The sequence below is a fragment of the Squalius cephalus genome, assembly GCF_949319135.1.
Source record: "Squalius cephalus genome assembly, chromosome: 6".
NCBI lineage: Eukaryota > Metazoa > Chordata > Actinopteri > Cypriniformes > Leuciscidae > Squalius > Squalius cephalus.
The window spans coordinates 33,284,358-33,298,717 of NC_137127.1; the positions used below are offsets into that span (position 1 = coordinate 33,284,358).

The 14,360-nt window shown below is 38.1% G+C and overlaps 1 protein-coding gene across 2 annotated transcripts in view; it reads left to right on the forward strand.

The window, feature by feature from the left end:
- Positions 1-14,360, forward strand: part of dhx36 (DEAH (Asp-Glu-Ala-His) box polypeptide 36) — a 145,361-nt gene that overhangs the window by 39,758 nt on the left and 91,243 nt on the right. Inside the window, exons 8-11 of one of the 2 annotated variants that reach the window (XM_079874211.1) lie at positions 2,399-2,565; positions 2,894-2,975; positions 4,067-4,207; positions 4,495-4,615. In XM_079874211.1, coding sequence (XP_079730337.1) covers positions 2,399-2,565; positions 2,894-2,975; positions 4,067-4,207; positions 4,495-4,615 — 511 coding nt within the window. The remainder of the gene's footprint in view (positions 1-2,398; positions 2,566-2,893; positions 2,976-4,066; positions 4,208-4,494; positions 4,616-14,360) is intronic. The other variant, XM_079874212.1, reaches the window with a different exon arrangement.

Sequence of the window (14,360 nt, forward strand, 5' to 3'; positions counted from 1 at the left end):
AGCTGTGATTCTCGAATTGCCCTGTTCGTGCAGAAGTAGGGCTGGGCAATATGGTCAAAAATGTATCATGATGAAATTTTTCATATCAGTCAATATCATAATTATCATGATAAATGTTTTTTTTAGAGGTGGGCATAGATTAATTTTTTTAATCTAGATTAATCTATATTAATTTTGAAATTAATCTAGATTAATCTAGATTAAAATGGCTCATTTGAATTCTGCCGAAGGCATTCAGAATATGTGTGCTACCCAAATAATGACTATAAAAGTAAGTCTTTGAGAACGGGTTTCTCAAGCCAGGTGGCGCATTAGACCAGGGGCTCATCTCCTGTTTCCAAAATGCATCACAAACTGCTTGAGAAAGCTGTTCTACTCATAGACTGTAAAAGGTTACTACTGTACTGTTACCGTACGTAGGCAACATTAGGTAGGCCTATGTTATCAACTACTATAGGCTATCAATTAGGGATGGGCGATATGGCCTAAAATCCATATTGTGATATACATTGCAGCCTCTTGCGATAACGATATATATTATAATAAAACCATTTCAGAACAGGTTACACAGACCCTGCTAAACAACTGCTAAATGTTTTTTTTTTTTTTTCTGAAAGGGTGTATGTAGTTTTGAGAACATATATTGTGCAAAACTGTAAGTATACAACATAATTTTGCAGATAAATAAAATTGAAGTACACTATAGCTGCAGAGACTTAAGTAAGTTAGGTCTAATGTTTATTATGGCTTGGAGCTTATGAAACCCAAATTTAAAATTAGAATATTGTCTAACTGATGTCTTTTCAGTTAAAAAGAAACACAACAACGATTCTTAAAATCGGGCGCTTTTAATAAAAAGAGATTATGTGCACTCACTAAGATATATTGGGAATAATACGCGCGCTGGTATTCAGTGATATGTTTCGTTTTGAATTTGAGGTGGTAGAACGGAGTAGTCGTGTGTTAATTTACCGAACTGTTACACCACACAGTCTACGTCGGACGGCTTAAATCCGAACCAAGTCCAAATAATGGATGTTACACGGATCTTTTTCACCAGCTTTCACTTTCAGCCGTGTTTACTTAAGATGGCGACGAATATGATGCGTTGCAGCCATAGACTGTAAAAAAACATGCCGCGGGTAGATTGCGTCATCATAGCTTGTGTAGTTTGAGTCAGCTCCCAACCCAACTTGGAGAATAGATTAACGGCGATATTTTTTTTATCGCGCGATAAGAGTCTCGTTAACGCCGATAACGGCCCACCACTAGTTTTTTTTTTTTTTTTTTTTTTTTTTAAGTTTAAAGGCAGATCTTTGCTCCTGAGTGAGGTGAACATTTCACAAATTAATATTACATGTTTTGTCTTAGAAATGCACATTTAACAGTAGTTTGAGTTGGGATGCAGATGTAAATTTGTTCATCAACAAATCATCTGTAAAAATTGTAACAACCTCATTTTTGTGGGTAAAATGTTATTGGGTAAAATGTAGTATTCCATAGTATTTGGATTATGTTAACCACAGGTAAAACCACGCATTGCACTTCACTGCCATGGTAAAAAGTAACTGTATTATTGTTTCTGTGGTATTTGTTATGAAAAGATGTAGCCTAAAGTAATACAAATGCATAAAAACTGCTATAGCCAATTAACAAAAATACTGTAATTATATTCAGTTACTCCTTTAATACATTTAATGTCTACGTTAATAATAAAATAAAATTTGATTTGAATATCCCACATTTCTGCCACAATCCCATGGTTTCAGTTAGTGTTACTACAGTTAATGTTGGCGACTTATCATTTTAGCTCAATGTTTCTCCTGTTTTCTGTGTCAGTGTTGTTAAGAATGTCAGCACTGTTTTATTTGGCTTCAAACTAGTTAAAATCACTAGGCATTTGATTAATGGTTTGTATGGGAGAACACTGCGCCAAAGTCGAACACTTTTCACTGGATTTTCACTTTTCACTGGATTATGTTCTAAGCTCACGCTGAGCCAAGCTGATAAATGTTCAGTGTATCTCATGGTTCAAACAGGCAGCCCTGTCTTGTTCCGGTTTTGGTGCGTTTGCTGTATAATGTTTCTCATACACGACAGAAATGGCAGGGCTTATCAGTTATTGGTAAGAATTTGCATAGAGCATAAACATTATATCGAACACTTATGGAACTTTTGCTATAATTTTATCAAGGAAAATTATAGCTGGGGAATCTTTTAACCATATGTGGCCTTCAAGAAGTATTGTGGTTGTCTTGTCAGTTCAGAGCATCAAGGCTTCAGGAATCTTTCTTATTTTCTGCTCTAGTTATTTCTTCTTCATAATTATGAATAGTCTGTCCTTTGCTCCAGTGTGTGTATGTGTTTTTTTTTCTTCTCTCCCCCCCCCCCCCCCCAGATACCTCACTAGCGTAAGTCACCTGATCTTGGATGAAATTCATGAAAGGAGTCTTCAGTCTGATGTTCTTCTCACCATCGTGAAGGACCTGTTAATTGCTCGAAAGGACCTAAAAGTAGTCCTCATGAGTGCCACACTTAACGCTGAAAAATTCAGCAAGTATTTCAGTAAGAGAATTAACATAACTTCAAATAATTCAGATGGATGAATCCAAAATAAATAATTTTTTTATACAGTTTTGTTGTGAATTTACCAGTTATCATTTAGGATTGTTTAACTATATGTCTTATAATATATAACAGTCTAATACAGCTCTCTGTACTCCTCAAAGGAAGTATGCCAAGACCTAGCATACCTAGCTAATGACCAGGATAATCGGTTTAGCATTTAAGGGGGAAAAAGTCAGATCATGAACAGTGGGAATCCAACCATTCAATAAGTATCAGACACATAACTATGGTAATCATTGAAGATTGCATGTTCTTTCTCTTATAGATAATTGTCCCATGATCCATATTCCTGGATACACATTCCCAGTGAAAGAGTTTTTACTGGAGGACGTGGTGGAATTGCTTAGGTGAGCTCATAAAAAAAAAAAAAATTGTGATATATTTACAAAATACAGTATCATTTCTAAAGTTTGGGGTCAGTAAAAAAATGTAAGAAATTAAAACATTCACTGCCCTTACTAAGGATGCATTAAACTGATAAAAAATGACATTAAAGAAATGTATAATGTTACAAAGGATTTATATTTCAAACAAATGCATTAAAAAAACAACAACTTTCTATTCATCAAAGAATCCAAAAAAATTATTACTGTTTCCACAAAAATACTAAGCAGCACAATTGTTTTTAACATTATTAATAATAATAATAATAATAATAATAATAATCAGAAATGTTTCTTGAGCACCAAATCAGCATATTAGAATGATTTCTGAAGGATCATGTGACACTGATTACTGCTGAAAATTCAGCTTTTCCATCACAGGAATAATTTACATTTTAAACATATTAAAATAAAAAAAAGTTATTTAAAAATATATATATATATATTATGTTTCACAATATTACTGTATTATTGCTGTTTGTTTGGTCAAATTAATGCAGCTTTGGCGAGCATAAGAGACTGCTTTCAAAAACATTTAAAAATCTTACTGACCACAAATCTTTGAATGATAGTGTGTATTTTATACTTATTGCACTGCTGGATCCAGCTATTTAAGATAGTAGCTGTTTTACATGGTTCCAGCTGGTCCAAGGTGGTTTAAGTGCCATTAATTGTGAGCTAGACTTAGTAGAGGTCAATTCATTCAGAGCTGTTAGACCATCTTGAATAAGCTGGCAGGCACCTGGTTGAATAGGTTAAAGGATTAATTCACCCCAAAATTAAAATTCCGTGTTTAAGCAGCTCTTTTCTATACAGTTCATCAGTTCGCACATTTACTAACCACAGCTTTTTGAATTGCCATGGGAGAGTAACTGATGACATAATTGTAATTTTTGGGTGAGCTATTCATTTAGGCTGGTATTTCTTTTTTATTTTGTAGTGGTTTTAACTCCATTTGAGATTTTCCCACATGAAATGGCACAATGGCTACAGTATATGCAGGATAGAAGTTGACTGACTGAATGCTGGGAGTGTCTTCTAACTTTGTATCATAGATTCCAGCCAAAGCAACATGACCGAAGACCTCGCTATAAGAGAGGGTTTATGCACGGCCAGAACGCACGGCCAGAGAAAGAGCAGAAAGAGGCAGAATACCGCGAGAGCTGGCCCTGTTACGCCCGTACGCTCAGAGATCGGTCAGTATTTTTTGAAAAACAACTATTGAATGACAGTAACCTCAAACTTTGACATGTACAAACACATTAAAGTAAATGCAAACTATTTAACGAATTGCCTTATTTTATTGCCTTAAGTTATTTAATGCAGTTTGAAAATACAGCTTTTTGCGGGCTGAAATTAGGCATTGTTGACGTTTTTTCTTGCAGCTGTTAAAGTGAATTTTTGAAGTATAAATATTTTGCAGCACTTGTGTTGAGTCACTGAGATGTGATGTAGCATGACCTGTCTGCTCTGTGATTGACAGGTACTCAGACAGCACCATTGACACGCTGGAGATGATGGATGATGATGAGAAGATCAATCTGGAGCTCATCGTAGATTTGATCCGACACATCGTGATGAAAGAGGATGTGAGTGCCTTCCTTGTAAGCCTGGCTGTTATTTTTGTGTATTCGAGTGTGTGTCCATGTGACTTGGCCAAATCAGGGACAGATGGTGAGCCTTGAGTAAAGCAGAAACAAGTTGGCATTAAATGTGTGCTAATGGGACTGCTTAGCAGATTCTCCTCTCCTCTCCTCTCCTCTCCTCTCCTCTCCTCTCCTCTCTCAATACCACATTCACATCCTGTTCACATTACTACAAGTTCATACTCTACATGGATACAATTAGTCTGAATTCTCAAATCTGAGAAACACGATGCTCCTATAATACCTACTTTTATAAGCCTTAAATGGCTCATATTTCATTTTTTCAACTGAGGTCTACTTTTGTAGGTCATTTAGCTTAAACCCATTTTCTGTCCTGTCTCTGACCCTTAAGGGGGTCGCACACTGGACGAGAAGCGCAGCGCCGCGTCTTTAAAATTCGAACACATTATTCTCTATGAGTGTACACACACCGGCGGCGCCATTCGGCATCTGTCCACGTTGCCCAACTATGGCTCAGGAGCTTGTTCAAAATCCTGCCACGCCACAGAGCGCCATTTACATAGTTTTATATTAATTTTACATTTATTTGTCTTAAATCGTCGTTAATGTATATACTGACTTCACCCTGTGCTGCAATATACATTTCGTTTTACATTCATTTACAGAAATCAGCTGCGTGGATGAAAACTTGCTGATATTATCGGATTTTCAGGTGATATTCTCAATTCATTCAGTTAACGGACGTTCTGAGGTAAAGTGTTCAGACTGCAGACTTAGCAACGATTGTATTTAATTGTACAGTATAACATAGTACAGACATTATTTAATTCCATAACGTCCTTAAACATAACAATATTGCTATCCATAAACTGAGAAAATGCGCGCCCGGTGTGCGATACCTCGAGTTGTCCTAGACACGATGCGGCGCGGCTCTGCGCTTCTCATCCGGTGTGTGACCCCCTTTAGTCTTAAACGAGCTGCTGTGCCTTTAAGGTTCCTTCTCAAATGACACCGTAAGACCTTGTGGTTATCCTCTGAGTCACGCTTTGGTGACGTAAGCCAGTGCAGACCCATTAGGCTTGTCAGCGTGTCCTTGAGGGTGAATGGGTTATGAAAACATACATTTGGGATAGACTAATTCTTTCAAATAAATCAGCATTTATAGGCAAGAGTCATGGAGTGTGTTTTAAATGTACACTTGAATATCTATATAAGGTTAAGTTTTAAGACACTTTTATAAATGCGAAACTTCTTTTGGAAAATAAATTTGGGAAAAAACTGAATAGGAGTAATGTCATCTATGGAGGAATGGCACTTTTTAAACGGACAAATTAATAGGCATATTTATAACTGTTTATTTAATTAATAATAAATGATTCAATATATTTTTTAAATTTAATAAATTGACTTTTAAAACATTAATTCATGTTTTAAAATATGGATAATGTTATCAAAATTACTCGCGTACAATAGCGAGTGGGCATTGATACTTTTTTCTACGCTGTGACGCACATCATAACAGTGGTCGTTTACTGACATGCCTTAAAGGAGCCCCTTAAAAAACGGATAATTTCAGATTGAGGGTATGACTGAGTGTTGCAAATGAAAAAAAAAATCTGCATATATATATATATATATATATTAGAGGTGGGCATAGATTAATTTTTTTAATCTAGATTAATCTAGATTAATTTTGAAATTAATCTAGATTAATCTAGATTAAAATGGCTCATTTAAATTCTGCCGAAGGCATTCAGAATATGTGCGCTACCCAAATAATGACTATAAAAGTAGCCTAAGTCTTTGAGAACGGGTTTCTCAAGCCAGGTGGCGCATTAGACCAGGGGCTCATCTCCTGTTTCCAAAATGCATCACAAACTGCTTGAGAAAGCTGTTCTACTCATAGACTGTAAAATGTTACTACTGTACTGTTACCGTCCGTAGGCAACATTAGGTAGGCCTATGTTATTATCAACTACTATAGGCTATCAATTAGGGATGGGCGATATGGCCTAAAATCCATATTGTGATATACATTGCAGCCTCTTGCGATAACGATATTATAATAAAACCATTTTAGAACAGGTTACACAGACCCTGCTAAACAACTGCTAAATGTTTTTTTTTTTTTTTTTTTTTGAAAGGGTGTATGTAGTTTTGAGAACATATATTGTGCAAAACTGTAAGTATACAACATAATTTTGCAGATAAATAAAATGTAAGCACACTAGCTGCAGAGACTTAAGTAGGTCTAATGTTTATTATGGCTTGGAGCTTATGAAACCCCAAATTTAAAATTAGAATATTGTCTAACTGATGTATTTTCAGTTAAAAAGAAACACAACAACGATTCTTAAAATCGGGCGCTTTTAATAAAAAGAGATTATGTGCTACACCACTAAGATATATTGGGAATAATACGCGCGCGCTGGTATTCAGTGATATGTTTCGTTTTGAATTTGAGGTGGTAGAACGGATTAGTCGTGTGTTAACTTACCGAACTGTTACACCACAGTCTAACGTCGGACGGCTTAAATCCGAACCAAGTCCAAATAATGGATGTTCCACCGATCTTTTACACCAGCTTTCACTTTCAGCCGTGTTTACTTAAGTTGACGACGAATATGATGCGTTCCAGCCGGGTGTTCCTCGCGGCCGCGGGTAGATTGCGTCATCATAGCTTGTGTAGCTTGAGCCAGCTCCCATCCCAACTTGGAGAATAGATTAACGGCGATATTTTTTTTATCGCGCGATAAGAGTCTCGCGTTAACGCAGCGCGTTAACGCCGATAACGGCCCACCACTAATATATATATATATATATATATATATATATATGTGTGTGTATATATATATATATATATATATATATATATATATATATATATATATATATATACAGTGAGGAAAATAAGTATTTGAACACCCTGCTATTTTGCAAGTTCTCCCACTTAGAAATCATGGAGGGGTCTGAAATTGTCATCGTAGGTGCATGTCCACTGTGAGAGACATAATCTAAAAAAAAAAATCCAGAAATCACAATGTATGATTTTTTAACTATTTATTTGTATGATACAGCTGCAAATAAGTATTTGAACACCTGAGAAAATCAATGTTAATATTTGGTACAGTAGCCTTTGTTTGCAATTACAGAGGTCAAACGTTTCCTGTAGTTTTTCACCAGGTTTGCACACACTGCAGGAGGGATTTTTGCCCACTCCTCCACACAGATCTTCTCTAGATCAGTCAGGTTTCTGGGCTGTCACTGAGAAAAACGGAGTTTGAGCTCCCTCCAAAGATTCTCTATTGGGTTTAGGTCTGGAGACTGGCTAGGCCACGCCAGAACCTTGATATGCTTCTTCTTGAGCCACTCCTTGGTTATCCTGGCTGTGTGCTTCGGGTCATTGTCATGTTGGAGGACCCAGCCTCGACCCATCTTCAATGCTCTAACTGAGGGAAGGAGGTTGTTCCCCAAAATCTCGCAATACATGGCCCCGGTCATCCTCTCCTTAATACAGTGCAGTCGCCCTGTCCCATGTGCAGAAAAACACCCCCAAAGCATGATGCTACCACCCCCATGCTTCACAGTAGGGATGGTGTTCTTGGGATGGTACTCATCATCATTCTTCTTCCTCCAAACACGTTTAGTGGAATTATGACCAAAAAGTTCTATTTTGGTCTCATCTGACCACATGACTTTCTCCCATGACTCCTCTAGATCATCCAAATGGTCATTGGCAAACTTAAGACGGGCCTTGACATGTGCTGGTTTAAGCAGGGGAACCTTCCGTGCCATGCATGATTTCAAACCATGACGTCTTAGTGTATTACCAACAGTAACCTTGGAAACGGTGGTCCCAGCTCTTTTCAGGTCATTGACCAGCTCCTCCCGTGTAGTTCTGGGCTGATTTCTCACCTTTCTTAGGATCATTGAGACCCCACGAGGTGAGATCTTGCATGGAGCCCCAGTCCGAGGGAGATTGACAGTCATGTTTAGCTTCTTCCATTTTCTAATGATTGCTCCAACAGTGGACCTTTTTTCACCAAGATGCTTGGCAATTTCCCCGTAGCCCTTTCCAGCCTTGTGGAGGTGTACAATTTTGTCTCTAATGTCTTTGGACAGCTCTTTGGTCTTGGCCATGTTAGTAGTTGGATTCTTACTGATTGTATGGGGTGGACAGGTGTCTTTATGCAGCTAACGACCTCAAACAGGTGCATCTAATTTAGGATAATAAATGGAGTGGAGGTGGACATTTTAAAGGCAGACTAACAGGTGTTTGAAGATGAACTGAACTGAAAATTTGAGTAAAGGTGATATAACAGATGTATTTTATTTATTCTCATTGGTACAATTATAAAAATGGCAGAATTTGTTAAAAGGGATAAAATAGTACATTGAAAATGTTGTTGTTGTTACACGGGCGCCGCCATGTTGGATTTCAGCATTCCGCTACGTCACTGGAATGGTAAGCTACTCTGTTGCTAACCAACACAAGCAGAGCAGCCATAGCAGGTACATAGTCTGAGGCTGGAACGCTCACGTCAGGCAGAGGACAGAGAAGTATGTTAACTGTTATCATGCTGTTAAGTATACTAAGCAAAGGGCTGGATGTAACGTTGTCACATACACAAAACATGTACATATTCACTTACACGCACATATAACGTGTAACGTTAGGCTTTATAGCGTTCAACAAAAGTGAGACTGACACACTCTGCATTCATTGAAATTGAACTTGAGTAACAAAACCAAGCTAGATACCAAACGATCCAACCAAGGTAAAGAGCTAGAAGCTAAACACGTTGGAAGCACTTTTGTCAAACTCCACAAGCTAGCCACCACTCCGACCATATAAACTGTATAAATAAATCATAAATCATGACTCCGACGATAGCACAGATCGATAATAATGCATTTACTAGCAGCTAACTAAACCGCAGCAGGTCTGTAAACAGAATCCAATGTCCCTCTACTCACCCTGAAGCTAGCTGATGTTCATCGTGTCTGGAAACATTGTTGATGCAGGGAGTTCAACTCGCAGAACTAACGTTAGCTGTTAGGTCCATAGTAAGAGGTATCTGTGCAGTAACCGGCCGTGCAGTATTTTGATTTTAACATTTTGCGTGCAGCTAACTTAACAAGTGATCCCATTGGATGAATTCGTCCAATCACATTTGCCATTTATCTGCCTCGATTTTCTAAAACGCACAGTACCTCAACCATGTTTTAGTATTTTTCTCTTAAATGCACACGACATATACAAGCAGTCTCTATTAAAATGCATAATGTGCTTGTATACAATAAATGAGAGTGCATGACAGGCTACAGCCCTCCAACCTCCCACCACATTTCCCTCTTATAACACCATGAACCACTATTGCTCCATTAATAATTGACTATGTACATTGCAAATACAATCTGTATCATACCTGCATTACTTTTATTTCGTGTAATTTACAACGTAACGGCGTTGCATGCTCGTAGTTTCTTTTGCACTTGGATCAGTGAGGCGATATAGCGCGCGCCGCCGCATTTGCGCGTGCAATTGAAGAGTGCGCTACGAGAACAGGATAACGGCTGACAGGACAAGAAAGTCAGTTTTTCTGAGGTGAAAGACTTTATTTCAGCGTACACTTATGTCGCTGCCTGGTAGTTCCTATTGTGCTGGGTTTTCTGAAGTAGTCATGATTCGCCACATAACATGCTCTAAACACGCACGCAGAGCGGAAAAGGAGGAGCGGGGGCGCGGGGAGCAAGGATCACAAATTTGAACTATATCGATATATGCGATATGGTCTAATTCCATATCGCATTTCAAAAATAAATGTTCCAGGTTGACCTCTCTGCAACAGATCGATTCCGGTGCAGTGTCTATGCTCCGGCAGCGCCTGCACCCACACCAGTCACTTCCCCCCAAAACGATCCTGTACTTGGAGCCTGAAACTGATCGTCCTCCTTGTGGTGGTAGTCAGGTACTACTGGCCTGTCCCTCACAGGCTCAAATGCGTAATCAAAATGACTCATTTTCGTGTGTATAGGACCTGCAGCTGCAGCTGCCTATATACCTTCGCAGATCCTATCATTACAGTGACGTCATCAGAATGGCCAGCGTTCTTATACTAACAAACGCAATTTTTGTGTTGCTTTTTAAAGAAGCTATATTGATATTTAAAAAAAAAAAATTTGTGTAATTTACTTTTAATTGTCATAAACAACACGTTATCAATGTTGATTCTTTCAGTTCAGTTCATCTTTGAGGGTCAGAATTCTAGCTGATAGACAGATGTTCAAATACTTATTTGCAGCTGTATCATACAAATAAATAGTTAAAAAATCATATATTGTGATTTCTGGATATTTTTTTTTTAGATTATGTCTCTCACAGTGGACATGCACCTACGATGACAATTTTAGACCCCTCCATGATTTCCAAGTCGGAGAACTTGCAAAATAGCAGGGTGTTCAAATACTTATTTTCCTCACTGTGTATATATATATTTACATAGTCAAGTCACCTTCATTTATATAGCGCTTTTAACAATATGGATTGTTTCAAAGCAGCTTTACAGTGATAATAGGAAATTACCATAACAGATTGTTTAGGCTTTACAACAGCTCTAGGATAAAGTTATTGCCCAGCTAAAGTTAGTTTTGATTGATTTATTCACTTAATAACTTGGGGGCCGCTAACACAACCCCATTCTAACAGGAAAACCCTAACGCGCTCTGGCCACCCATCCGCACTACAACAGTGCCTGTTGTCTCGAGAACGCACTCCCTGAAACATGTTCGAAGGTGCAAACGAGTATCCGTTATTTCCGCGCAAACCTCAAAAACGCAAACCCGCGAAAACGCATATGCGCATTACATGTTCAGTCCAAAGGTATGCGCATTTGAATATGTGCGCAGGCATGTAGTCCTTCTTTACAAATCAACCCTCAATAAAGTACTTGTCTGGCCTTAAAAATTTATAGTACAGAATTTTTTTGTTGTGTCTGCGTAGCCACGTGAACCGGAATTATCCCGACAATATTTTATCTGTACTGAGGTAAAGTGAAGGGATGGAAGCCTTCACAGGGGAGGGACTGGTTGATACTTCAGGACTGCATTGTCATCGTGTCCAGGCGCAGGTTCTTCATCGGATCTGGATACGGCCTGGATCCAGCGGACTGCGCTAAACCTCGAATAAACAGAAAGACTAATATTAGCTTAGACGCCATCCTTCTTATGATGTAACAAGTACATCAGGATTTACGGGGAGTGTTCCCGGTTCCGGCTGACCTAATCTATGCAGCCTAACATTGAATTATAGAAGTCTATAATGTGTTATGTGTATGCTAGGCCAAAGAGATGAGTTTTTAGTCTAGATTTGAACTGACAGAGTGTGTCTGCTTCCCGGACGATGTTAGGAAGATTGTTTCAAAGTTTTGGTGCTAAATAGGAAAAGGATCTACCGCCAGCAGTCGATTTTGATATTCTAGGTATTATCAAATGGCCGGAATTTTGAGATCGCAATTGACGTGACGGACTATAATGTGTTAAGAGCTCGCTCAAGTACTGGGGAGCTAAACCATTTAGTGCTTTGTAAGTAATCAGCAATATTTTAAAATGTATGTTGTTTAATAGGGAGCCAATGCAGTGTTGACAGAACTGGGCTAATATGGTCATACTTCCTGGTTCTGGTAAGAACTCTAGCTGCTACGTTTTGGACCAGCTGTAGTTTGTTTATTAAGTGTGCAGGGCAACCACCCATAATAGCATTACAATAATCTAGCCTTGATGTCATGAACGCATGAACTAATTGTTCTGCATTTTTCATTGAGAGCATATGATGTAATTTAGATATATTTTTAAGATGAAAAAATGCAGTTTTACAGATACTAGACACGTGACTTTCAAATGAAAGATTGGTATCAAAGAGCACACCCAGGTTCCTAACCGACGATGAGGACTTGACAGAGCAGCCATTAAGTGTTAGACAGTATTCTAGGTTATTACGTGAGGAAGTTTTTTTGTCCAATAATTAGAATCTCTTTTTTTTCCCCAGAATTTAGTAGTAGGAAGTTGCTAGTCATCCAGTTTTTTATATCAGCTATGCATTGTTATGCAAGTTTGTGAATTGGTAAGTTTCGTCAGGGCGTGAAGAAATATAGAGCTGAGTATCATCAGCATAACAGTGAAAACTAATTCCATGCTTCCTAATGATATTTCCCAAGGGTAGTATGTACAGAGTGAAAAGCAACGATCCTAGTACTGAGCCTTGTGATACGCCATACTGAACTTGTGATCGATGAGACATCTCTTCATTTACTGCTACAAACTGATAACAGTCAGATAAGTATAATTTAAACCATGCTAATGCAATTCCACTAATGCCAACATAATTTTCGAGTCTATTTAAAAGAATGTTGTGGTCAGTAGTGTCAAATGCAGCACTAAGATCGAGTAACACTAATAGCGAGATACAACCACGATCAGATGATAAGAGCAAATAATTTGTAACTCTAATGAGAGCAGTCTCAGTACTATGGTACGGTCTAAATCCTGACTGAAAATCCTCGCAGATACCATTTCTTTCTAAAAAGGAACATAGTTGTGAGGATACCGCCTTTTCTAGTATCTTTGATAGAAAAGGTAGATTCGAGATCGGTCTGTAATTTACTAATTCTGTGCGATCAAGTTGCTTTTTTTTTTTAACAAGTGGTTTAATCATAGCCAGCTTAAAAGTGTTTGGTACGTATCCTGGTACGATGAATTAATGATATTAAGAAGAGGATCTATGACCTCTGGAAGCATCTCTTTCAGTAGCTTAGTCGGTATAGGGTCTAACATACATGATGATGTAGCGTCTGGACCAATCAGACACACACAAATTATTCATTTATTTAATGAATAATCCAGCAAACTCACTCTCCCAAATAAGGCCTGTGAAACGTTCCCCAAATGAAGCTAACACACTGGCAGGACGCAGTGTCTTGTTACAGGACACACACTGAGACTGAGTTTTACGATCGAAAAGAATGTCCTGAGAGCTGTGACTCTCACTTAAATTCTTGCAGAGGAAGAGAAATAAAAACCCTGTTAATCCTATATATATTCTATATATAACCACTTGATAAATGTGTAAACATGTATCTAATTTTCCCATCTCATGATTTTCCCTTTTATGTGGTGTTTGTATTCTTGTAAACTCAATTGGGTTAATTGACTTTCAGACTTTGCATATTATGGTTAACCAACATTATATGTGCGGCATGTTTGGTCTCTAAAAAATCCAATCTTCGTCTCCGATTTGTTAATTTACATTACATGTTGCTAACTTTGTGATGCATTAGTATTATAAGAATCTTAAAGATTCTTTTCTTAAACACCCAATGAAAGTACATATTCAAATGCCCTGCTAGAACACAAAGGGTCGTAAAATTTCCCTCCAAAGGGAAATCTTCTCATTGGCTCTTGCACCTCCAGAGGTTGTGCCATCTTCACGCTTTAAAGTCACTGATCAGCTCTTAGCTCTCTCTTACTCCTGTACTGAAATGCTGACGTGAAGATGATGCTGAACTAGAGAAGCCTCTAAGGACCCACCAAGCTTGTGCCAGGCTGCGGCCTTGTCTTTCCATTCACCAAAGATACTCTGACTACCACTGGTTCTCTCTCATCAAGACCACATCAGCAAAGATCAACTGGAGCCTCAACAAATTGCATCAGGACAGTTTAATTCAAATGGGCGAGACATGCAAGT